Here is a 24,483-nt window from a genome sequence, read left to right on the forward strand (position 1 = left end):
GGGAAGGGAGCGGCGGCGCGGCGCGGGCCGGCGGCGGGAGGCCGGGGCGGCGGCGGGAGGGCGGCGGGCGGGCGGAGCGGGGCGCTCCGGGCGCTGACATTTGCAGGCTGCCCTCCTGATTGGTCCCCGCGCCGAGCTGCTCACGGGTTCATTGAAGTGTTAAGCACCTCCCCGTCTCTCTAAAGGACATTATAATGCAAGAGACCCCCTTTTTAACCACACACCGAATTTTCTTTCATTTAGGCGATCTATATATATCTATATCTTATATCTTATATCTATTTTAAATAACTTAAGGCCGCTAAAATTTGGGGGGGAACAGCCTTCGCCCTGGAGCGGTGCGCGATGCTGTCTCACGCCGACCTCCTGGACGCCCGTCTCGGTGAGTTCCCCGGCGCTCCCCCGCCCCGCGGCGGCTGCACCGGCGGCGGCGAGCGGGGAGGAAGCCGGGGCAGGAAATTGACAATTTGTTCCTTATTTTACCTTAATGCGATCTAAATGGGCTAATTCCTTTAAAAGTAATTGTACTGTATTAAAGTTTAATTTGATTTAACATCGTCTTTAAAAAAAAAAAAAGAGGGGGAGAGAGAGAGGGAGACCTACGGAATGTGCAGATACACAGCGAGTTGCGGATCATTTAATCTCTTTTTCCTTGTTTTTTTATACACATACCTGTGCGTTATTACGATTATGATGAGTATGACTATTTTAGAACAGAGCATCTCGATGGTATTTACGAAGGAGTTCGGGGGTGGCCTTTTCCTGCTTGCCTGCTCGCGTTCTTCTCGCCTTTCTTCCTTCAAAAAACCAAAAAAAAAAAAAAAAAAAAAAAAAAAAAAAAAAAAACCAACCAAACAAACAAAAAAAACCAAAAAACCCAAACAAAACAAAACAACAAATTAACCAACCAACCAACCAAAAAAGACAAAAAACAACCCAAATTCTTTATCCACTTTGTGGCTCTTTATCCGTACTCTGCTTCGGAGAAGAGTGAGGAGAGGGGAACGCTGCTCGGCGGCCCCCTCCCGGCGCCTCGGTCGGGGCGGTGGCGCTCCCGGCAGCGGAGCAGCCGCAGCCTCATCTCTTTCTTTTCTCTCTGTCTCTTTCTTTCTTTTATCAGCTGGGAAAACTCCAAGCCGAGCCCGGCAAAACTTGCCCCCCTCCCCCACGCCCCGCTCCCCTCCCTTCACCGCGTTAGGGGAGGCCCGGCGGGGAGCTGTTATTTAAGCGGGAAGAGGAGCGGCTCGCCGTAAAGTTTTCTCTCCCCCTCCCCGAGCTGCGGCGGGCTGGGGGGCTCTGCTCCGCGCGGGCCGTGGGAGGTGGGACTGGTGGGGCCGGTGCGGCCAGTTGCTCCTCGCCGCTCCGATGAATGCGAGGGGGGCTGAGGCGGGGGCCGCACGCCCGGCTGCAGGGCAGTGACCGCGGCTCCGTTGCTTCCGCAGGGATGAAAGATGCGGCCGAGCTGCTGGGACACCGGGAGGCGGTGAAGTGCCGGCTGGGCGTAGGGGGCTCGGATCCGGGGGGACACCCGGGAGACATGGCCCCCAACTCGGACACGGTGGAAGGGACCACCCTGCTGCCGGGAGAGGACATCACCACGGTGGGATCCAATCCCAGCTCCTTGGCCGTCAGCGCCAAAGACGCCGACAAGCAGCAAGGCCAGCAGGGCGGCCAGAACCCCAGCCAGGCGGGACAGCAGCAGGGCCAGCAGAAGCAGAAGCGGCACAGAACCCGCTTCACGCCGGCGCAGCTCAACGAGCTGGAGAGGAGCTTCGCCAAGACCCACTACCCGGACATCTTCATGCGGGAGGAGCTGGCCTTGCGCATCGGCCTCACCGAGTCCCGGGTGCAGGTATGTGCGGCCGTCTCCGCGCAGCGCAAGCTCCTGCCAGACCCTTTCTCGGGGCCGCGGGCGATGCCCCGGCTGGCGCCGGGCTCGAGGGCGCGGCCGCGGGGGGTTGACGTCCCCAAACCTCAGCCGGGGAAACTGTCCCTGAGCGCAACAATTCGGTCAGAAAGCTCTAAGCCAGACCCTCTCACTCCCCGCCCCTTTCCGCTGTCCCCGCAGGAGGGTGGCGGAGACGGCGCGCCGAGGGCCGTCCCCTCGTCCCCTTCACGCCCGCACCCCGGTGGTCCCGAGCGGGACGCGGGCGGAGCAGCCCCTGCCCACCGCCCACGCGTGGGCTCCTGGAGCTCAAAGGAGGACGCGGGAGCCGCAGCCCGAGCGGGGGAAGCCCCGCCGTGGCGAAGGCTCCGCGCTCGGAGGAATCGGCCCGGCTCGGCGTCCCCGCACCCCCCGCGCCGGGCAGCTGTTCGCGGTGCTGAAAGGAGGGTGCGGAGAGAGGGGTGGAAGGCGTTCGCCTAAAGGCAGCTCCGATGAACGCGCAGGTATCCGAAATAGGCTTTACTCGATACAAATGTCGGGCTCGGCAGGGGGAGCGAGTAACTTCAACACGCAGGGAGCGGTTTCTCTGTCGCCTAAAGTGCGCGCAGATACGCACACGCACAGACACCCCGTTGCACGTAGGCACGTAAGAAAGCACTGAAAGCGAATGAGAGGAGCTCGGAGAAGGGAGAGACGGATCTTCGCCGTGCGCTCCGCGGCCGGGGCTGTGCGAATGTCCGCCCGGCCCTCCTCGAGGCAGCGCAATTCGGGAGCGGAGCGCTCACTGTGGGATGCGCTCTCCCCGCTCAGGGCAGCGTTCCGGGAACTCCGGCTCTCAAAATTCCCGTCGGCGAGCTCCGGCTCCTCTGCCAAATAAAGGCACGCAGCAGAAACCACTCGACAGAAACCATCCCCGCTCCCGAATGTGACAGAAAATGCTCGTCTGCTTCTAGAAAGTAAAACAATTTGACCCGGCCTACGCGGGACTGTAATTAGTTTAAATTAAGAAAGAAATTAGATTCACAAATAAAATATAATTGGACAACTGACTCTATGAAAAAAGAAAACGAGGTCTATTAAACTTTATTGGGTTTCCCAAAGGTTAATGATACCAATTTCAATATTAGGAGTGTGGTAAATGAAGTAAAATATAAAATGGAAATAGTTATTTTCTAACAGCACATCAAAGAAATCCGTAGAAAGAAAGACAAAGTGTTTTAATGGCCTCAGCATAATCTTAAACCAATGATAATAGCTCGAGGCTGCTGATAAAAACAGTTTAATAGGGTGGCAATTTAAATATTTTTTACAATAATGTTCTGTAGTTTAAAAAGTAATCAGATCAACACAACCTTCTTAATTAACACTTCAAGATGATTAACATTATGTAATCTAGTGCAAAATAATTTATGTAAAATGTATTTACTTCACAATCTGCTGTACCACCGCTCCTTGACCAAATTCAAATTAAATAGTAATTGGTTTATGCTCTTCTACAAGTACTTTATAGTTTTCTTTATAGTTAACAGATTGCCCACACGTTCCTTGCAGCGCAAGGGCTCCTCATTGATTAAGAAGTGATATAAATAGTTAATTTATAGCGGCTGTATATGTTTTTAAGGGTTTTGGATGCCAGGATAAATTACCTCTTCCCTCGTCCTAGATCTGTATTTAATGTATATGATACATTTAAATAATTATTAGAGCGGCTGGTGCTTAAACGAGAGTCCAATTCCACGTCTGATATTGCTCTGCTTTTCAGGCTGGTGTAATAAAACCATTCTTTTTATAGCATGCCATTATTAGAAACCAATTTCAGAATTATTTATAACCTGGAATGGCTTATTAAGCAGCAATGCGAGAATCATGCAAATTACGCGATCAAATGCAATATAATAAGCATAATCATTAGTCTCTAGCACGGATTAATTAACTTTCAATATTTTATTTACATAAAAACCAAATCAGTGAAATAACTTCTGCACAGTCAGGCTTGCCTTTCAATATTTTATACGAACAAAAATAATGTGCTGTAATTCCATTGACCGTGTCCCCCACAATGGTCCCGTCACCTGCCACATCTTAATAGGGGACAAGCTGAGAGTATTTTCTAGTTTTCTAATGGAATGAGAAATTGCATTTTCTCCCTCTCCCAGCACTATTAAAGTGTAATGAATTCGGCCCAGAGTTCACGGCTGGCTGATCGAAATGAACCTGAGATCTGAGCTTTAATACAGCTCTCCAGATTTCCTACCAAATCTTCACATTAATCATCTGCTGGATTCCAATGAGATCTTCATAAAGCTCTGGCTCCTGAAAAAAAAAAAAAAAAAAAAAAAAAAAAAAAAAAAAAAAAAAGAGAGAGAGAGAGAGAGGAAGAATAGAAAAGAAAAAAAAACGACAAAAAAAGACAAAAAAAAAGTGATATTCTCTCTTTTCTCTTTCTATTTCTACCTGTTTATAGCTGGGGAATTAAACGGGTTATATATTTTGAAATACATTTACAGTATGTCTATATTACTGTAACAGCAGATATCATCAAGGCAGATTTCTAGATTCCAACCTCCATTAGATTCTCACTGTTGTATTAATAATTTTCAGGTGCTAGCTGCATTTTAAAAGGAGTCCAAAGCTGCCCGGTGCCCGGGGGTAATATATTTCTCGAGTGCCATGTGTGCATTTTCAAAATCTCCCCCAGGTTTTCTCCGTGTTCTCATCTGTTATGCACCAGTTTTCAACTGGAAACATTCACATTTTAAAAGCATATGCGGTGTGCAGCTATGAGCTGCGGCCAGCAGACCTGGTGGAGATTCTTTACAACACCAGTAAACCATGAAACATAAAAGACTTTGTAGCCGCAATTTAACTATTAACCCTAAAACATAATTGAACGTGGTTTTTCGATTATTCCTATAACGTTTAGTTCCTTTACAGTCGCTCGCCCCCTTTAATGGGCGCCGGTGTTTCTCCATGCAGGTATACGCAGGACCGAACGGCAGGCTCCGGCTGCCGGGGGTGGCAGCGCTCAGCCCCGTTTCACGCTGGTTGCTCTTTCCCCATAGCAAAAATCCCGGTACTGTCGGGAACGGCGAAGTGTCCTTACGCCGAGCAAAGCGCCGCGTACACCAAAACCACCACTTTTGTTACAAGAAAAAAAAAAAAAAAGAAAGAAAGAAAGAAGGAAAGGAAGGCGGGCGTGCGGCTGGGCCAGGTTCGCTGCCCTCGGGGCCACCCCGGAGCTTTGCTCGGCGCTCGGCTCTGCCGCTCTGCTCCTACCGAGGGCACAGAGCTCTGCCCCGTGGCATATTTCATTCGGCATTTTGGCATTATTAGTTCCTCCTTTCTGGGAGAGGGAAGAGCGGGGACGGGCGCTACTCCCCTCGCCTCATCTCTGTCCGAGCGATGGGGCTGCGGGGAGCTTCGTCCCGGGGCGGATACGCGGACCCCCTCGTCGCAAGAAGGTGCGGCTGTTCACGCAGCGCTCGCACGGCGGCTCGTAGGGCCGTAGCCGCGCGGGGGGCCGGAGGAGACGCGGGAGGGCGAGCGGGCTGAGGAAGGGCGGGGGCCGCTCCGGACCGCAGCGCGCCTCGCGGGCCCCTCCCGCAGCGCCCCCTAGCGCCGGGCCGGGAGCGCCCGACGGGGCGGGGGGAGGATGGGGGTCGGGGCGGGCAGGACGGGGCGGGTGTCGCTAACGGAGCCTGTCGCTGCGGCCCCCAGGTGTGGTTCCAGAACCGCCGGGCCAAGTGGAAGAAGCGCAAGAAGACGACCAACGTCTTCCGCGCCCCGGGCACGCTGCTGCCGACGCCGGGGCTGCCGCAGTTCCCCTCGGCCGCCGCCGCCGCCGCCGCGGCCATGGGCGACAGCCTCTGCTCCTTCCACGCCAACGACACGCGCTGGGCCGCCGCCGCCATGCCCGGGGTGTCGCAGCTGCCGCTGCCGCCGGCGCTGGGCAGGCAGCAGGCCATGGCGCAGTCCCTGTCCCAGTGCAGCCTGGCGGCCGGGCCGCCGCCCAACTCCATGGGGCTCTCCAACAGCCTGGCGGGCTCCAACGGCGCCGGGCTGCAGTCGCACCTCTACCAGCCCGCCTTCCCCGGCATGGTGCCCGCCTCGCTGCCCGGCCCCAGCAACGTGACGGGCTCGCCGCAGCTCTGCAGCTCCCCGGACAGCAGCGACGTGTGGCGGGGAACCAGCATCGCCTCCCTCCGCCGCAAAGCACTAGAGCACACAGTCTCCATGAGCTTCACCTAATGGCCGCCGCCCCGCGCCGCCGCCGCCGCCTCGCCCCGCGTCCCCGCTTCGCCTGCCCCCGCTCCCGGCCCCGCTCCCGCTCCCGGCCCCGGCCCCGACCCCGACCCCGACCCCGACCCCGATCCCCATCCCCATCCCCATCCCCATCCCCCTCCCCATCCCGATCCCCACTCCCATCCCCATCCCAGTCCCCACCACCCTTGCCCCGGCCCCCGCCTCGGCGGACCCCCGCCTGCCCCCACCTGACTTACCAGGGAGTCGACTCAGGATCTGAAATCAGACGCCACCGGACTGGTTTGTGGGCCGAGACCCCCTCAGCCCTTCCCGCGTCCCCCCCACTCCCTCCCGCCCCCCGACGGCCGCCTCTCTCCAGCTGCCAGGGGCACCCCCGGCCCTGCCTCCCGCCCGTCCCCCGCCGCGACCCGCCGCCTGTCCGCGCGGCCCTGCCAAGAAATGCGATTTGGTTTTGGTTTCGGTTTATTTCTCAAGAGTAGCGACCCCCGCCCGCCCCGTCCGCGGCGAAGGCAGTGCCGCCGGGGCACGGGCGAGCGGGCGCGCGGAGCGGCAGGAGAGCGCCCGAGGAAAATCAAATCCATTTCGAAAAAGCATTTACAAACGAAAGAGAGAGAAAAGGGGATAAAAAAAAAAAAAACACATAATCTTTTGTTTTTGTAAACGTAAAAAAAAGAACGCGCGTTAAAAAAAAAAAAAAAAAAAAAAAAAAAAAAAAAGCAAGAGCACTTCCCTTTTTCGGACCTTTGATTTTGTGATGGTTTAGTTGCCAATCTGCCCCACGTTTATTTATGCATTTATTTACGTTCCTGCTGCTATTGTCCCTCCTGCATCTTCCGCTGCCGCCGGCGGAGGCGCCCGCCGCGGCCGCGGCCCCCGCCCCGCCCGGGCCGGCCCCGCGGTCCGCCCGCCTGCATGTGCCGGTCACCCCGCCGCAGGGCAGGGCCGCTGGAGGAATGAGCAAACAATGTGAAATAGGATGTTTTGTGTAGATGAAGCATTCTTGTTACATGCTGGTCGATTTGTGCTATGTTTTAACTTATTGTCTGTGCTAATTTATTGAATTTTGCGTTTCTTAATAAATGTTTGAGCTAATATAAAGCATATCATTTGACCTTTCCCGACGAGTTTATATCAAGTTAATGTAAACGGATAAATAAAATCATTTGCGGTATGTGATATGAAGGATTCAGTGTGGCGTGTGAGATACGAGAGGTGTCATGAACTGCAGGTGAAAAGGAAAAAGAAAGAAAAACAAGATTTCTTGCTTTTGGGTTCACAGAATCCCTTGTCATACGTGTGGGAACGGTTTGCTTGCTTGAATTTTGCATCAAAGCGTGTCATTTATCAGGATTTTAATACTTCATGATTAATAAACTTTTGTTAATCTTTCTGCGTAATTGGCCTTTCCGCTGCCAGGAAGGAGAGGCTCCGTTGTGGCACGGGGTGAAGGCGCAGCAGGGCTGGGGGATGCGGGCCTGGGCTGCAGTGCGGAGAAGCGCTCCATGTCCCAGTGCTGCCCCAAAAGGAGACGCACGGCTGCCGGTGGTTTGAGCCCGTGGAACCCCTCAGTTTGGTCCCACGTAAAGTTTGATGCAGTGTATGGGGGGAAGGGAGGGAGGAGAGGAGGGAGGGAGGGATGAAGAACTTTGCCAAGCAACTCGCAACCTGTTTTTCTTTCTGCTTTCCTTCCCTTCTCTTTTCATTTTGTGCGCTGAGATCTCTTCCCCTTGTACATCAATTACACACTTCTTAATTACGCACCTGAGAGTGCCCAGCTCTTGTAGGCACCCGCAGAAGGGTCCTTGCCTGCTCCAAAGTGCATATTATACACACACATTTAATTTAAAAGAGAAATAAAAGGAGGATAAATTACTGAAGCTCCAGGCCAGCAGTGATCCTGATGGGGGTCACTTGGGGAAGCAGCTCTATGCCCTTTGGCAGGAGCCTTGGTGCCAAAACAGCCTGCGTTCTACTCTGTGAGTGGAAAGGGGTGCTCCTGTCTCCAGCTCCCCCCTCCCCAGCCCAGCCTTGGGCCGTGCCCTGCTGCACTGAATCAGAAATCCGGGGTCAGCCTTCCAGATCGGTGTGCAAAGGAGAGGCGGGGGGCCCAGGCCTGCCTCCTGCATGCTGCTTTCCTCCTGCTGGGGGACAGGTGGGTGCCTGCCTGAGTGCGGGGAGTGCAGATCTCACCCTGCTTCTCCCAAATGTATGGAGGGTTGTTTACAGGCATGTAATTTTTACTGCTGCCTTATATCGCTGTAAGCAAGACAGCTTTATGATGTAGGAGTGCAGTAAAGTGCGGTATGGAAGATCTTTAAAAAAAATGTGCTTTTTAATGGAAGAGAAAAATGCTCTCTCTGGTGGGGGGCAGAGGATTGAGACACAACACACAACATCCAGCTCTTGACTCTGAACATCATTGCCTATGAAGAAGCTCTGCAAAGGCCCTCTGGTTAATTCTCACTCCCAAGACATCCATTATTTCCTCCATATTCTAATGAAACTGTTGTCCTGGTTATGGGCAAAGCTTTCTGATCCCACCAACTTTGATACAACATTTGTTTCCATGGCAATAGATCTTTGTGTTCTGAGTGCTGGAGATTTTTGAAATTATACATACCCTCAGCACCAGCTGAAGCTGTGCAACATACAGCATCTAAGCCGACACTCTCATGTTTGATGTTGACAAAAGGAAGGAAACCTCAGGTTTCACCTGTATGTATACATCATAAGTTGTGTGTGAACAAACTTCTTACAGAACCTCACCCTCACTGATATTAAAATACAAAAAAAAATTAAGAAACACTGGCTTGTTCTGTCTAACAACAGGAGCAGCTCAGCTTCATTCACATAAAGTGATGAAAATAAATGAGAGAAATCCGTGTAAATCGAGAGGAGACATTTACGTGGAATAACAATTAGCCTATTACTGACTAAGTAGCTAACTTCAGGCACTGGGGCTGCTGCAAACCAGGTTTATTCGCTTACCTGAAGGTATGTTTCTGCCCTGAGTGACTTCACTCAGCTTGTAAATCGGCTCTGATTTAAGTTTATGTGCATAGATTCACTTCTACACCAGCACATATCCACACAGGTTTACTTCCCTCTAAAGACAGCATCACCTCTGGAGTATAAGGAATGTACATAAAGATAATGTCACTGAACCTTTCATTTGCTCTCTTGATGAAATGCTCTTACACTCTCCCTTTCCTGTCTCCCTCCCCTCAAATCCCCCTGGCAGGCTGAGCCCGCTCTTACCCTCAGCTGGAGATTGCATTCGCCAAGCAGCTATTAACATCGGAAGAAAGTTTGTGCAAGGCAGGAGATCGTATGACACTGCGGTACAGATTACATTATTGTGCTAGCAGCAATGATCCCTGCTCCTAGAAATGAAAATGCGGTTTAATTTGTGTTGTGGTCTTTAAATTTTCATTTTCCAGAATAAAAATCTCCGAACATGAAAATGTATCTTACAGTAATGGAGGTATGGCAGTTAACCTGTCAGTTGAAAGTATGTAACCTTCCTTTTCTCCTTTTCATGACAAAGGTAATCTCATCTGAGGGCATTTATGTGAAGAAATAACAGCATGGCATGGTGAAACCGCTGGCTCATTAATCCTGGCATCCACTTCCTGCAGGGTTTCTTGATTAGTTAGATTCATTCATCGGGTATTTCGGAGTTTTTGATTTCTCACCGCTGGCTAGGTTCACTGAGTTCAGGCTAAATTGAGCCAGAAGCAATGTTTATTAGTAATTTTGTAATACAGACTGCCCTAATAATTCAGTACAAATATCTCATCTGAAATACATCCATTCACCCTAACACCTAATGCAGTTTGCAGCTGTGTTCAGAGGGAACGGAGAGAACACAAGTGATTGGGCATCTATTTTCTAAATTATTAATATGAGAGCTAATAGAGAACTCCTCTTCATTTCCAATGCTGGAATTAAGGAGCCTTTCCTGGAAGCAGGCCCTGGCACTGGGGGACCCCTCCTGCCTGCCAGTGCCGTGTGGGCCTGGGCCATGTGCCCTGTGCAGCCCTGCAGAGATGGCCCGGGGAGAACAAAGGGATTCTGGCTTTTCTCTGCTATATGATACAAACATGGGGAAGAAATAGGAAGGCCAGGCACAGGCCACATGCAGGCACCTGGCTGCAGCTGGTGCCATGCAGCTCATCCATAGGTGGGAGCCAGGGCCCGCAGGCCAGCCTGACCCCATAGCCATACACAGGGTGCCCAACTTGTGGGCATGTCAGCCAGCAGCCCTGGATGGGCTCAGGGAAGCAGGATTTGCCCCACATGAACAGCACCCTCAGGATCCTTTCAAGAACCACTGTCTGATCAGGAGGAAGACCAAGGTGGGCAGAAAGGAGGAAGCAGGAACAGCACTGTTTTAATTTTTTATCTCATCACGATGAGAACCATCGGCGGTAGGGGATTGTCTTTGATTAGCCATCATTCTTTGATTCGGATGGAGCTCAGTGAGCACATTAGAGGCCCTGTGTGAGATTTACTTCTGCTCCTCGGAGAAAAAACGGCAGGAGGGTGTCTCTCCTTTCATCCTTCTCACAGCCAGGGCTCGCACACAGATGAGCCTGCCTTTGTCTTCCACCTGGGATGCTGTATAATGGTATGGGTGAGAGGTCGCCGCTCTTATTTGCCAATAAATTGTGCCTGCTACAGCATCTCCCGAGACCATGCTCAGGGCTCAAAAACTCTGCCTTACTTTCTGCATCTTTCATCAGTGCTCATGCTTATAAGCGTTTTTCCAGAGCTAAAATTATGCTGTTACGAGCTTTGAAACCCATCAGAGGAGACTCTGGAGGAAGGAGCCCAGAGGTATTTGGGCAGGATTTGCTACTTGAAGTTGCACAACTGTGCTGCAGAGATCCTCACCCTCCTGTGGAGGTCAGAGGGAAGATGCAGAATATGCTTAACAGGCTGCCTGCAAGGGTGACACTCTCTGTGACCCCTATACGAGGTCTGTGCCTTGGAGTATGAAGTTTGATTAGCCTCTCCTGCAGCACTGGAAGCATCTTGGTAGTGACCCAAAAAGTACTTGGGGAAAAAAACAAACCACGGACTTTCTCTCACTGACCTCCTGCTACAGTGAATTTCATAAGCTGACGATGCACCCTGTAAGGACACATTTCTTTTTTACTGGTTTCAATTTATTGCCCCTTAATATAATTTAAGTGGCAGCTATGATTCCCTGTGGATCCTTTACAAGCCTGTAAAGTTTATTTTTTTTTTTTCCTAACTTTTTAAAGAGCATTTCAGGATGACTACATGCACCCTCCCCTACTTTTGATATCTAATAATTAGGAGAATATACCCCCCTTTTTCAAGCCATAAACATTATTTTGTAGCAAAATCCTTTTGCACTGAGGTTGAGTGTGTTTCTGAGCTGAGGTAAAGCTCGATTTGACTATAACAGGTGACTCCTGTGCTGCTATTTCCAGAGGATTTGGCTGTGCTGCAGTCACACTCAGTGCAAGCCGGTGGTAAGAGCTGGGTAAACAGAAGGTAGGATTGGGGAAGGGCGCTTTGCATGTCCAGCTGAATCTCACTGTGGTCCTGTCTGCTGCTTTGTGATGTTTGCTGTCCTTGGAAGCCAGGATAAGCTTGGGGATACAGCAGGAGAGAGGGGGTTGCCCAGTTTACAGGCTGATGTGGTGAGATGACCATTGAATTCAGATTTAAAAACAAAACCAAGTATAAAAAGGTACTGCAGCAGCTCTGCAGCCACAAAATGTCACTAGAAATTAACCAGCTTTGCTCTTTCAACTGAAGACAAAATGAGAAGTCTACAGAAGGTCAGACGTATAAAAATGCATTGAGATGAACAGGGAGGGATATTAAATTACTAAATAAAGAATTATATTGAATGCAGTTGGTGGCTATAATCTCTGTGTTGTAAGCAATAATTAACACCCACAATTGTATTCATTGTTAGTCTGTATTCTTATCTCCAGGTATTGATAGCAAATAAATGGATGATGCTTTATTCTTTACATTTTAATTATTTTAAGAAATATCTGAGGTAATTTCACTGTATTTTACAGTACTGCCACCTTGCCCTTTCTGCTTTAACTTCTTTGCAATTTTAAGCTCAGGTTTGCCATAAACTGTGACTGGATAGAACACTACAGAGGTGAGAAATGCTCCTGGGCTCTGAGGGATCCTGCCTTGATGCTGATAGCTACAGAGGAGATGCTTTATAATGGATGAAGGCCCCCCTGTTATTAGCTGATAGCTCTGGCCTTTCCTAGTATCTCATATTAGAAACTGTTGCATTTGACTCTATTTATGTCCTCACTTGAATCAAACTTTTAATGTTTCTTCTGGAGATGATTCTTGCACCTTCTACAGTAAATTGCCCTACTTCATTCATTATCTGTTCCTCTCTTATCCTCTCCAATGGAGTGTAAATCTGTACATTTCATTCATGAATGTTACAGTCAATCAATTACATCCAAAATGTAAAGCCAATCTGTTACTTGTTGATGCCTTCAGTATATATCCTTCTTTATGTTATAACTCTGACAGCAGCTGGTTACACCATTACTTCCCAAATGAAAGCACCTGTATTGCAGACATTTTCAAAAATCTTCTAACAGTCTTGGTACCCAACTCTCCTCTTCAAAGTTCTGTATGCTGCCAAGTTTCATCAATATTAATCTTCCACTACCTCCTTAAAAAACTCTGTAACTAGTTCAGAAGTTTCTTGTTTATCACATAACTCTCTCTGCCCAAATCTCAACTAATACACATGTCCACTCTCCATTAATTATGCTGCTGTGATCCTGTCCACCTTTGACATCACATTTGCCCAGCCATTCTACTAAGCCACAATACCCCTTCTCATCCCTAAATCTCATCTTGATCCTTGTATTTTGTCTAGCTTCAGAAGGACTTTCTGAGTAAAGCAGCATGGGATTCCTCACCATCTGCCTGCTTCCCTTGGTGAAGTGACTAGTATTTTCATTCACCAAATACTCTTCTGACTACCTGTGTGATTCACAGCAAGTGATAAAGGATTTAATATGTAATGCCTGGCTGTGCCATTTTCCCTCACCTTCAACTGTCATGAAGCATGCTGCTCCACTGATGACTCTCCTTGAGTTGACTTTGATACTTGTCCCAAGTATCTGTCACAGGTCCACAGGACCAGATGGGCAACACCCTCGGGCACTGGGGGAGCTGGTGGGGATGATTGCCAAGCGGCTCTTTGCCATCTATCAGTGCTCCTGGTTAACTGGAGAGGTCCTGGGGGATTGGAGGCTTGCTGATGTGACTCCTATCTTCAAGAAGGGCCGTAAGGAGGATCCAGGGAACTATAGGCCTGTTAGCCTGACCTCGGTACCAGGGAAAGTAATGGAGCAAATCATCTTGGATGAGATTGCACAGCATGTTTATGGTGTCCAGGGGATCAGGCCCAGCCAACACGGGTTCATGAAAGTCAGGTCATGCTTGACCAACCTCATCTCCTTCTATGACTGGATGACCAGTCTGGTAGATGAGGGAAGGGCTGTTTATGTAGTCTACTTAGATATCAGCAAAGCCTTTGACACATGCTTCTTCTGGGGAAAATGGCTGCCCGTGGCCTGGCCAGGTATACACTCCTTTGGGTAAGGAACTGGCTAGAGGGCTGTGCCCAGTGGGTCATGGTGAATGGAGTGAAGTCCAGCTGGAGACCTGTTTCAAGTGCTGTCCCCCACGGGTCAGTACTGGGGCCCATCTTGTTTAATATCTTTATTGATGACCTAGATGAGGGGATTGAGTGCACCCTCAGTAAGTTTGCAGATGACACCAAGCTGGGAGGTGGTGTCGATCTGCCTGAGGGTAGGGCAGCCCTTCAGAGGGATTTAGACAGGCTGCATTGCAGGGCTGAGGTGAATGGGATGAGGATCAACAAGGCCAAGTGCCGGGTCCTGCACTTTGGGCACAACAACCCCATGCAGCGTTACAGGCTTGGGGATGAGTGGCTGGATGACTGTGAAGAGGAAAGTGACCTGGGGGTGTTGGTTGATGCTTGGCTGAACATGAACCGACAGTGTGCCCAGGTGGCCAAGAAGGCCAATGGCATCCTGGCCTGCATTAGAAATGGTGTGGCCAGCAGGAGCAGGGAGGTGATCATCCCCCTGTGCTCAGCTCTGGTGAGGCCGCACCTCAAGTACTGTGTTCAGTTTTGGGCCCCTCACTACAGGAAAGACATTGAGGCCCTGGAGCGTGTCCAGAGAAACTGGAAACAAAACTGGTGAGGGGTCTGGAGCACAAGTCTTGTGAGGAGCGGCTGAGGGAGCTGGGATTGTTCAGTCTGGAGAAGAGGAGGCTCAGGGGAGACCTCATTGCACTCTACAACTTCCTGAAGGGAGGCTGTGGTGAAGGGGGTTTGGCCTCTTCTCCCAGGCAACAAACAGGACCCGGGGAAATGGCCGCAAGTTGTACCAGAGGAGGTTTAGATTAGACATAAGGAAGAACTTTTTCTCTCAGAGAGTGGTCAGGCACTGGAATGGCTGCCCAGGGAGGTGGTGGAGTCGCCGTCCCTGGCAGTGTTCAGGAGGCATCTGGATGAGGAGCTGTGTGATATGATTTAGTGCTTGTGGTAGCAGTGGTAATGAGAAGACGGTTGGACTTGATGATCTTATAGGTCGTTTTCAACCTTGTGATTCTATGACTGATTCTATGATTCTATGATACTCCTAGATCATGCTCAGATCTTCTCATTTTCAAACTGATACAGAAAATTCCAATGAGCTGGCTGAAAGTCTTCCTCATTCTGCACACACAGGTCATCCTGCCTTTGCAGAGACTAACATTGCCTTGGGAGCACATGAACAGGATGCCTTTGACTACACTTGAGCCTACACGGCCTAGCACAAGAATGCAGTGCACGAAAATTTCTCCCACTTCTGTGTTTGTGTGGAAAAATAGCCATAATGCAGTGCTGGAGATCTATGATACGCTGCTTTCAAGCTCTGATAACCCAGTGGGTTGGCAGCTGGAGCTTGACTTACTGGATTGCTCTTGTCGTCTCCTTTTAACAGTCTTATCCTAGAGGTCAAATAGTTGCTTATGGTTTTACCAAGGATTATAGCAGCACTCCTTCATTTGATGAAGGAGGGTTTGTATTTTCACACATCTCAGTTGGTCTGAGAGTCTCAATTGATATTAATTGAGTTAATAATATTGGAAACTCCTCAGGACTTAGTCTGCAGTTGCTAGTGCCTGTGTTCTCTGAATCAAGTTCTCATGTGGTTGCATAGGTTCTTGGTCCTTGGAAGAACCTAGAAATTTATTAAATACCCTTAAAGTTAATTCTAATGGGCGGCATTCAGGTTACAGTTTGTAGTCATTTGAGGAGATAACACAAACAAGAAATAAGTTTTCACAGTAATGTGAGAAGACCCTGTTTCTCTCCATTGCTTAGGTGGGGACCCGGGCTGCAGCAGCCTGTTCCAAACATTGATGGTTTCTGTTCAGAAACTACAGCTCAGATTCAGAAGTCCTAAATTACACCAGTATCACAGTGTTCTCTCAGGAGTCTCTCAGGAGAGCAAAGAATAAGCTTACAGGAAATGCAAAACACTCAGTTTTTGCTGGATTTAGTTGTCTACAGATGGCTTGGTGCAGCTCATACACTGCAGCAGACCTTCATGCTCTGTGTCTTGTGCACAGTGATGCAGTCACAACTGCCAGCAAGAGCTGGGAGTCCAAAATGCAATCCCAGACTTGATTCACTGGCCTGGAGTTGTATTTGGTGAGAAGTAATATAAGTTCCAGAACCTTACTATGGTTTATTTACTGGTCATATTAGCATGGAAGCTGACTCACATTGCTACAGAAAACCTTTGCTTGCACATGAATGTTATGCTATCATCTGCTTCTGATACTTCACAGTTGCTTTTTTTTTTTTTTTACTTTCTGTTTTCTTCCTCCTAATCTATTTTTTAGGCCAACAACCCTGCTTCAGTGCCAGCATCTGCCTTTCTAATAATGTAACTATTTACTGCATCATTGTGCTCTACTCTCATTTCATGTTGTCACACTCTTCACGACATTATTTGAAAATTGTCAAAACCTTCAGCAAGAATTTTCTACCAGAGGGAAAATGAGAAATGCAAGCGATGCAGAGTGGTTACCATGAAAAGGCATGAAGCTGGGCAATGGCAATATCTCCTTAGTGTGATCTCCTTCTGGACTCCGACTGAGACACTTGAGCTGCATGTGCTGGAGAAGCTCATGATTGTGTTTTTGCCTTGCTATAAACGTTCTCCACATAGATGCTAAAGTTTGCTCTCAGTCTCTCTGAACAGCTTTGTACAGCATCATCATCATCCTTAGTTTCTTTTGGTTTGAGGATTTTACTACTTTCCCCCCCCCCCCCCCCCCCCCCCACACACACACACACAAAATGAGTTATTACAAACAGGATCCATTTGTCTTTAGTTACATCTCCAGAAATGAACCAGCCTGACTTAACTACCATGGGTTTAACTGAATTGATGCACGGGATCATCCATCTCCAGATGGAAGGGACCCACAAGGATGATTGAGTCCAATCCCTGGCTCTGCACTTGATCACCCAAAACTCACATCATATTTCTGAGGGCAGATATACAGGATAAAGAAATAGGATAAAGAAGAAGCAAAAATAACCAAGCAAATGAACAATGCAGTGCTTGTTACCAGCAGTGCCAAACAACTTCATCTGTAGCTGCTCACAGCTGTTTTCTCCTTGTCGTCTGGTCCTTTGAGATAAAGAAACAGGTAGGGTCTTGGCATTGCCTTGCCAGAGTCCATTTCTGCAGCTTGTGTGCACCGGGACACTGTGCCAGCAGGGAAGATAAGGTGTTTGAGGAAGAACATTACGTTTTGGCAGTCAGGTCTTCACCGCTCTTGGCTGCGCGAGAGATGACCTCTAGAATATTGCTGAATATTTTCACCTTCTTTTTCAGCTTCTATCACAGGTTTCCCAGAACACTGCCAAAATCACCTCAAACCATACTGAGTGGCTCAGCCATGCTGTCAGATAGATGGGCAGCCATGCAATTTTGGAGACTCCTCACTGCATTCCCCTGTAGCAGCACGTTTCAATTTCCATGAACAAATTGCAGCTGGCAGACATGCAGGTGTCTGCCCACAGTCCGTTCTGTCTGGAGGCCAGAAGGATTTTTCTTTAGGTGTTATACCAGGGCTGTTTGCTGCACACTTGCTATCACCTACTTCTTCAGAAACCAGTACACAGACCAGCTTTTCTGCCGTCTGAGGAACAGCAGAACTCCAAAGCAGGAGACCCAGAGGTCTGCTTTGTAACAGAACAAAACTGACCCAGTGTTTGTTAGCTGTTCTACAAACTTCCAAAGTAAACAAGGTCATTTATTTCCACTAGCAATGCTGAAAGACGTGGGGGTTACCTGCAGGTTAGAAAAGTGCTTTGTTGTTGGTACATTGTGAGAGTCTCCATTCTCCACAAGAAAGCAAAATATAAAATGTTACTCATGAGGAACACGACTGACAGGTGTCTGCACATCTTTCAACATACAATAAATTTTAAGGTGTGTTATACCTTATTACCCCATGAAGTTACATGTTGTACTGTCTCTGACATGGCCCTATAGAGGACATTTCTAATGCTGTTAAGAATGATGTGTACCAATGAAAAATAAAGACAGAAAGCAAAAACTAGACCCAAAAAGAATCCTGCATTTAGTAACATAGGTTTTTTCATCTATATAACTCATAAAAATGTCTTCAGAAAAAAGTTGTGCCATTTGCTAATTTTTGGTGTCTACTATGTACTGCCAGGCATTATGTATGCAAAGTCAAAAAGCTTTTTTCAACTCAGCTGTGCTGAATGGCAATTACACATTCTGAACAATCATACAACTTCTTTAATCAAATGAGGTAATATGAAATTGGCTAGATTTTCCTCAATACTTTCAACTCAGTGAAAAATACAATAATTAAACTCTCGGTACAATGACTTTCAAACCTCTGCACATTCTCAGTCCCCTACTCCCCCCCACACTTTCTGGATAATAAATCCTTATGAAAGCTGCCACAACGACTGAGACAGATTGTGAAATTGTTTAATAATGTTGACTCAAGTGGTGACATCATTTGGAGACTTTTGCTTTTTTTGCAACATCTTTTTGAAGACAACTGCAAACTGCCAGATGTGACAGAGCAGATACAGCCCCTGGCAGCAGGAAGGAGGGTGCGTGCTGCAGGAGGAGCACATCCCCAGTGAGCAGGCTGGAGTGGAGTGTGTTGGCTGTGCTGCCAGCCCGGGGTGAGCATGAGATAGCAACTGGGGAGGAAACCAGAGCATTGCTGCCTTTCTCCTTCACTGCTGGCCCATCTTACGAACCCTTCTGCAAAATCCTTCTTTCAGGAGGACAGAAAGAGATTAGGGGATACCTCGTATTGTGGAAAACAAGGAAGAAGTCCAAGTAAAGCTGTTCAACATGCTTGAGGAATGGAAACACCTAGTGGGTGAAAGTAAGCTCTGCAGAGTCTTCTGTACTCTCAAAGCAGCCATCACATCAGGGCTCAGTCACTTTGTGGTCCTGTGCAGTGGCTAGCAATCAGGCTATGGAAACACACATTTGATAAAGCTGTGATTCTATTTATCATAGAATCATGGAATCATTTAAGTGAGAAAGGGAAAGTCGTCTAGTCCATCTACCCTGCAGTCAGCTTGCACACCTACAGCTAGATCAGGTTGCTCAGAGCCCCATCCAGCCTGACCTTGAGTGTCTCCAGGGACAGGGCACCTATTTGAGCAACCTGCTCCAGTGCTTCATCACCCTCCATGTAAAAAAGTTATTCCCTATACCCAGTCTAATTCCCTCCTCTTTTAATTTGAAGCCATTTCCCCTTTTCCTATCCCAACAGATTCTGCTAAGGAGACTGTGTCCTTCCTTCTTATAGTCCTCCTCTAGGTACCAAAAGGATCTTTTACCCAGAGGATGCAAATCTGCTTTAAGAAGATGATAATGAACGAACTTGTGAAGTTCCTTCCCACGTCATGCATTTTCATGCACAAGTGACATTAGAGTAAGTCTCACAAATATTGCCAGGGTTTATCTCAACTGGCTGAACACTGGGAAAAACCCACTCCTGCAGCTCCTGCTGTGGAGATATGATGAGCTTGAATACCTGCCTGGGTGTGAGGACCCCCTACGCGCCAACAGGCAGCGCTGCACTGCGAGACAGCGAGCCTTCCTCAAACATTGCCCCTCTTTGGAGGTGGGTGTCTGGTAAATCTGAACATTACCTATTTAAGTGAATGCAAAATGTCTGTCTCCCAGAAGATGGGCTGTAATTTTGAGGATGCCATGGAAAGAAGAAGAAAAAAAAATTACTAGCACTAGTAACAGATGTGAAATTACATTAGATAAATATAATCATTAGTTTCAGTCTCACCCTGGTTAATTTGTTTGTGGAAATGTGCAACCCATTATTCATTAGGTAATTTTTCACACATTGATTAGAAAGGCATGTCGAATTGTGACCCAGCACATTGGGGTTTGCCTATCTCACAGTGAACTATATCGCTTACAATAGTGGAAATGGGGGACAAAATGTTTATCTCAAGCTGATTTTGTGCCAATAAATAAAGTAAATCAATAGCCAGTGAAGTGTGAACGACATTTCTCTGCTGTATAATATGGTTTTGGGGGCAATTTGACATGCTACAAGGGGAAACAAGGGTCTTGAACAGAAAGGTAATAAAAGCAAATCATGCTGGTAACTGTTACTGAAGTCCTGTATTTTTCTCTACATGGGCAGCTTTAAGATGAGAAAAATAAGGCCTAAAACATCAAGGCACTCCCCGCCTTTGTGGCACAGGGATGACACCCAGCGCAGTGGGCCGGCCCCTGCAGGGCAGTGTTCTGGGTCTGTCACTGGGCACAGTAGGCTCCATGGAGTGAAGCACTATGGAGGTGGTAAACAGTCTCACATCGAATTGCAGAAACAGAACTCTTACATTTCCAGGAGACAACCATAGCGTGGATGCAGCTTTTGTTAAGTGGAATGGTGCAAACAAGAGAAACCTCACCAGCTTGGTGCATTACTCTAGTTTGCAACAGCAAAGAACTCAACCCTTCATCATTTGCTGTTGCTAATTTTCTTTTGTGAATTGCAGGTAAGATAAAGAGGAAAGGAGAGGAAATGCGAGCTTGCAGCAAGTACTGCCACATCTGGTGTTTGCAACCCTGCCCAAAGCACTCTTTCCAGAATGCCCTTTGTGCAATGCATGTAGGCCATCAGTGAGTTTTCCTAAGCATCAGTTGTGATGTGTCTTGTTTAACCCATGGCTTCTCCAATCAACCAAAAGGAAATAAGAACAAACCATTCTATTTATTTAAATTCTACTGTTGTTCTTGTTGGCATTGCTCAAAGAAAGAATGGAAGTGAATGTGCAGCTCAGTTCAAACCAGCTGTCAGAGAAATCTCAGAGATTATCCTCAGGTACAACTGTTGTCAGATTAAAAAAAAAGAGCAAGAAGAGCTTCAGAATGGCGGACAGGGAAAATGATTCCTCAGACACACTTCAGCACCTCTGAAACACTCTGCAGTTGCACTACCTACAGTGCTCTGTACAAGCTACTTCCAATAGCCATGTCTGGTAAAATGCAGTACCAACCACAGGCTGGAGAAGAAGCATGTGTTAAACTCAATCAGTCTCCTACAGGCCCACGAATGGAGCAGACTCAGCAATCAACACTTTCAGATTTTTGGGGCTGTCTTCTCCTTCCAAATGTGCCAATTTGGTCTGGCCAAAGCCAGAAGAAATCCTGGCAGCAAGGAATGTCTGCCCAGTTCTACTCAGTGGAGAGAAGGCGAGGCATTCAGCATCAGGCTGCAGGAAGGTTGTTCCAAGACATACCATGCTGGGACCTGGGCCATGCCCTTCTCTTGCAAGTGCAGGCAGTGGCACCTGGAATGGCTTTGCCCATGGGGATGGGCACAATAGTATCTGAGGACAACATTGCTGAGGTTTGGAAGGACTCAGTTTGTGATCTACCTTCACACCGAAGTAAATATCCAAATATGTATGAAAAATGTATCAGTACACCTTAATATCACTTAAAATTAGTTACTAATGTTATGTTTGTAGTTTTCACAGAAATCAAAGTAAATTGCCTGGAACAGTTGATACCTGAACATCTGCAGAAATAGACCAATGCATTCATTAAACTGATAGGAGTCTCTCGACACCAAGGGGGCAAGAGCACTATCTACCTGACAACTCATAAGCTGCCTCTGCCTGGCATTTTAAGCCTTGGATGTTTCCTTTAAAATACGGATTAAAATAGCTTGCAGTTTTCCACATAACGCAGACTGCATTAAGGTAATTAACATTTAATTAACAGCAGGTTTTCCTCAGCAGGTCAGATTGCGAAGGGCTCACAGTTGTTGCCATAGAAAGTGGAAGGTTGGGCTGTTTGGTTTCCAGAACGGGAACAGCTGCCTTTGAGCCCTGGCAGCCTGCAACCAGCCTGGGTAGTCTATAATTCTCCAAAGGACAAGGAGGCAGGGAGGCTGTCAGTGTCACAGAGACCACCTCAGGCTGCTGGAGAATGTCATCTGCTTTAGAAACCAGTGTGCTGTTGTTAGGATATTTTTCTAATTGAACTGACAGTAGAGCTTTAAAACTCCTGTAAGCACTCAGTCAGCTAATTTAACTGTTTTCCTCTGATATGCTCCTTAATTGCATGAACAGAGCGGTGCAATTATTTCTCACAGTTTTGCTTTTCATCTTTTATTCTTGCTGCTTCTCTTCTCCTCAGATTCTTCACTCTTTCTCTTGGTAGCCATTTGGGGCTCGTTATGAATATTATCCAAGAATAGATGGATGCACAGATTTCATTAAAAAGTCACATTGTTGCTCTGAATTGAAAACTGCTGTCAAGATGTTACAAATGATATTTGTAAAGGGATCTTTTAAAAGGACAGAAATACTGAAATGAAGATAACAAGATAGATGTAGTGAATCTGTAATAACACAGACTAATACCTCCTGGGGATAAAAAGAAAGCAATCTCAGACAGAACTCGGAAGAGTGCGGGGGCTCCCCAAAGGCTGGTCGAGTTTGCCCTTTCTCTCCAGTAGGCATGAGACAAGGCTCTGAATGGTAATATCAGAAACATGCAACAGCCACTGACTGCATTTATCAGTAGACTGATTCAAGGCTACATGATGTGAAAAGAGTTAGTCCCAGTCCACTCGTGGACTTTGGCAATTGCAAGCAGATGGGGTCCTGGAGTCCAGGGCAGCCAGGGGCAGGAATTCGGACAAAAGAACCACCAGTGGTTTGGCCTGAGGTTTCATTCCCCCCTTCTGTTTCAGAGAAGAGTTATGGGGCAGCTTTCCCTCTGTTGGTAGCAGCCCTTAATCACAAAAAGCAGTCATTCTCTGCCCCTGAGTGGCTGCATGAGAATCTCAGGAAGAAGTGACCCCAGGAATGTAAGTTACACATTGTAAATATATACAATACATATGTATGGTGATTTGTGAATCCAGATGACCATTTTAAAAACGTTTGATAAGTACTGAGTAGATGGTACTCCTCAGGTTGTGGAGGAGACAGAGAAAAACATAAAGTAAATGAAGAAACTGTGCTGAGGTCACAGGCAGGAGCAACAGCTCCACTACCCATGGCTGGTCTGCCCAGCCTGCCCCAGCTTTGCCTTCCACAGTGCTGGACAACATGATGGGTTGCACTGGCCCAGGAAGCTGAATGCATGTGATTCAGATAGACTCAGATGAGAAACCTAGAGGTGGAAGCACTCTTTGCCCTCACACACCAGTCCCAAAAGCCAGGGGAAGCAACTGAACCCAGTATACCTGAACCTCTCAAAGCTGCTGCACCCTTAGAGCCAGGTGGGCTGTGGACATCCCTCTCCCCAGTCCTAGACTGGAGCCAAGTTTCGGGGCTTGGGCATTGCTGCATGCCCTCCTCTCACTCCAGCTAAGGACCCCGCTTCATGCAGAACACTTGGAGAGCAGCCTGATGCTGTATTCACAAAGCAGAAGCAAGAATTTCTGAAGCAAAAACTGCCCCAGTGCTGAACTGCTGAGTAGTGAAGTAAAGGAGCTTCTGCACAAAATCCATGCCCTGCTGAGAGCTCTGCACAGGGGGGAGAAGAACTATCAAGGTTTGCTGGTACCTCAGTGGCCTTGTGCCTGGCCTCCTCCTGCATTCAGAGCAGCATTGCATCCAGTGCACATCAAAAGCTGTATGTACATTGGGGTGAGACACTATGTGAGAGCAAACAGCTCCCAGGGAGGTTGAGCTATGCCTGAGCTGGCCGTGCAGGACCCAGATGTTGTAAATTGGTTGCCATGCCTTGTCTCCCACCTTCCCATTTTTCTTTTGTTTCACCATTATTATAAAAAATTGGTGGATTGCTAATATTACAAGTCCAGGGCAAAACTACTCATACGTTCAGTGTGAGGACATTTAAATATTTAAAGCAGATGGTTCCCAATGACCTTACATGTCTCCTTTATAAATGTATGTACTGTCTTATAGAACCATCTGCATTCCAATATGCAGCTCATATGTTTCCAAGTGTTTCCTCGTTAACTGGCAGAAAACTTCATCTTCCACCTGACATGAGGTACAGGTTCCAGCCCAGCACAGTGGTGCAGATCCACATTGATGCTGGAGCAGCATTTACCCCCAGCCACAAGGTGTGGTGCCTCAGTCTTTGCTGTCCAGGTGGACTTGGAGTCTTCCTCCCATAATCGGAGCCTGGAAAATTCAGCTGGAGAATGGGTGATGTGCTAGCACATGGCTGCTGCCTTGGCAAGGCTGTGTGAAATGCAAAGCAATGCAGAGCCATCCTTGACCACACTTCCTTGTGGATTGGTCTTACTCCTCACTTGTAGTGGAGAGCTGAGCCAGAACACCAAAACAGTTTTCCATTCCCAGAGGGACCTGGGGAGGTGGGTCTTGCACTCACACTCTTGGCTGATTCTTGGCTGGTGTGGAGCTGCGTGCCCATGTAAGTACTCTGGTTGTCTGGCTTCCTTCAGAAGAAAATCCTTTAATTTTTCAGCACTTCCCCTGTGACTGGCTGCATGCTACCTGCACTTTTTTTTTTTTTTTTTTTTTTTTTCTTTTCTTTCTTTTTTGGTAGGAAATCAGCTTAAAGGATTGTCCATAAAGCATACTTAAGTGGCAGGTAGATGGGAAGTGGCATGCCTCTAATTTAAATTTCAATTAGAAAAAAATACAGAAATGTATTACATGAGGAACTGCTAAGAGTTGTATAGAATATTGTGTTTTAAGACCTACTGTAGATCTATGTCTG

At 47.9% G+C, this 24,483-nt stretch overlaps 1 protein-coding gene across 2 annotated transcripts; it reads left to right on the plus strand.

The window, feature by feature from the left end:
• Positions 1-215: 215 nt before the first annotated feature.
• LOC125686795 (orthopedia homeobox) lies at positions 216-6,133 on the plus strand. 2 transcript variants are annotated; one of them, XM_048931236.1, is made up of 3 exons: positions 216-382; positions 1,443-1,852; positions 5,603-6,133. In XM_048931236.1, the coding sequence occupies exons 1-3, from the start codon at positions 346-348 to the stop codon at positions 6,131-6,133; spliced, it is 978 nt and encodes a 325-aa protein (XP_048787193.1). In that variant the 5' UTR covers positions 216-345. The 2 variants fall into 2 exon arrangements, with proteins under 2 accessions (XP_048787193.1, XP_048787192.1); XM_048931235.1 differs by lacking the exon at positions 216-382 and having other exon boundaries at positions 1,370-1,852.
• The last annotated feature ends 18,350 nt before the right edge of the window (positions 6,134-24,483 follow it).

The sequence above is a fragment of the Lagopus muta genome, chromosome Z (genome assembly GCF_023343835.1).
Source record: "Lagopus muta isolate bLagMut1 chromosome Z, bLagMut1 primary, whole genome shotgun sequence".
Classification (NCBI taxonomy): domain Eukaryota; kingdom Metazoa; phylum Chordata; class Aves; order Galliformes; family Phasianidae; genus Lagopus; species Lagopus muta.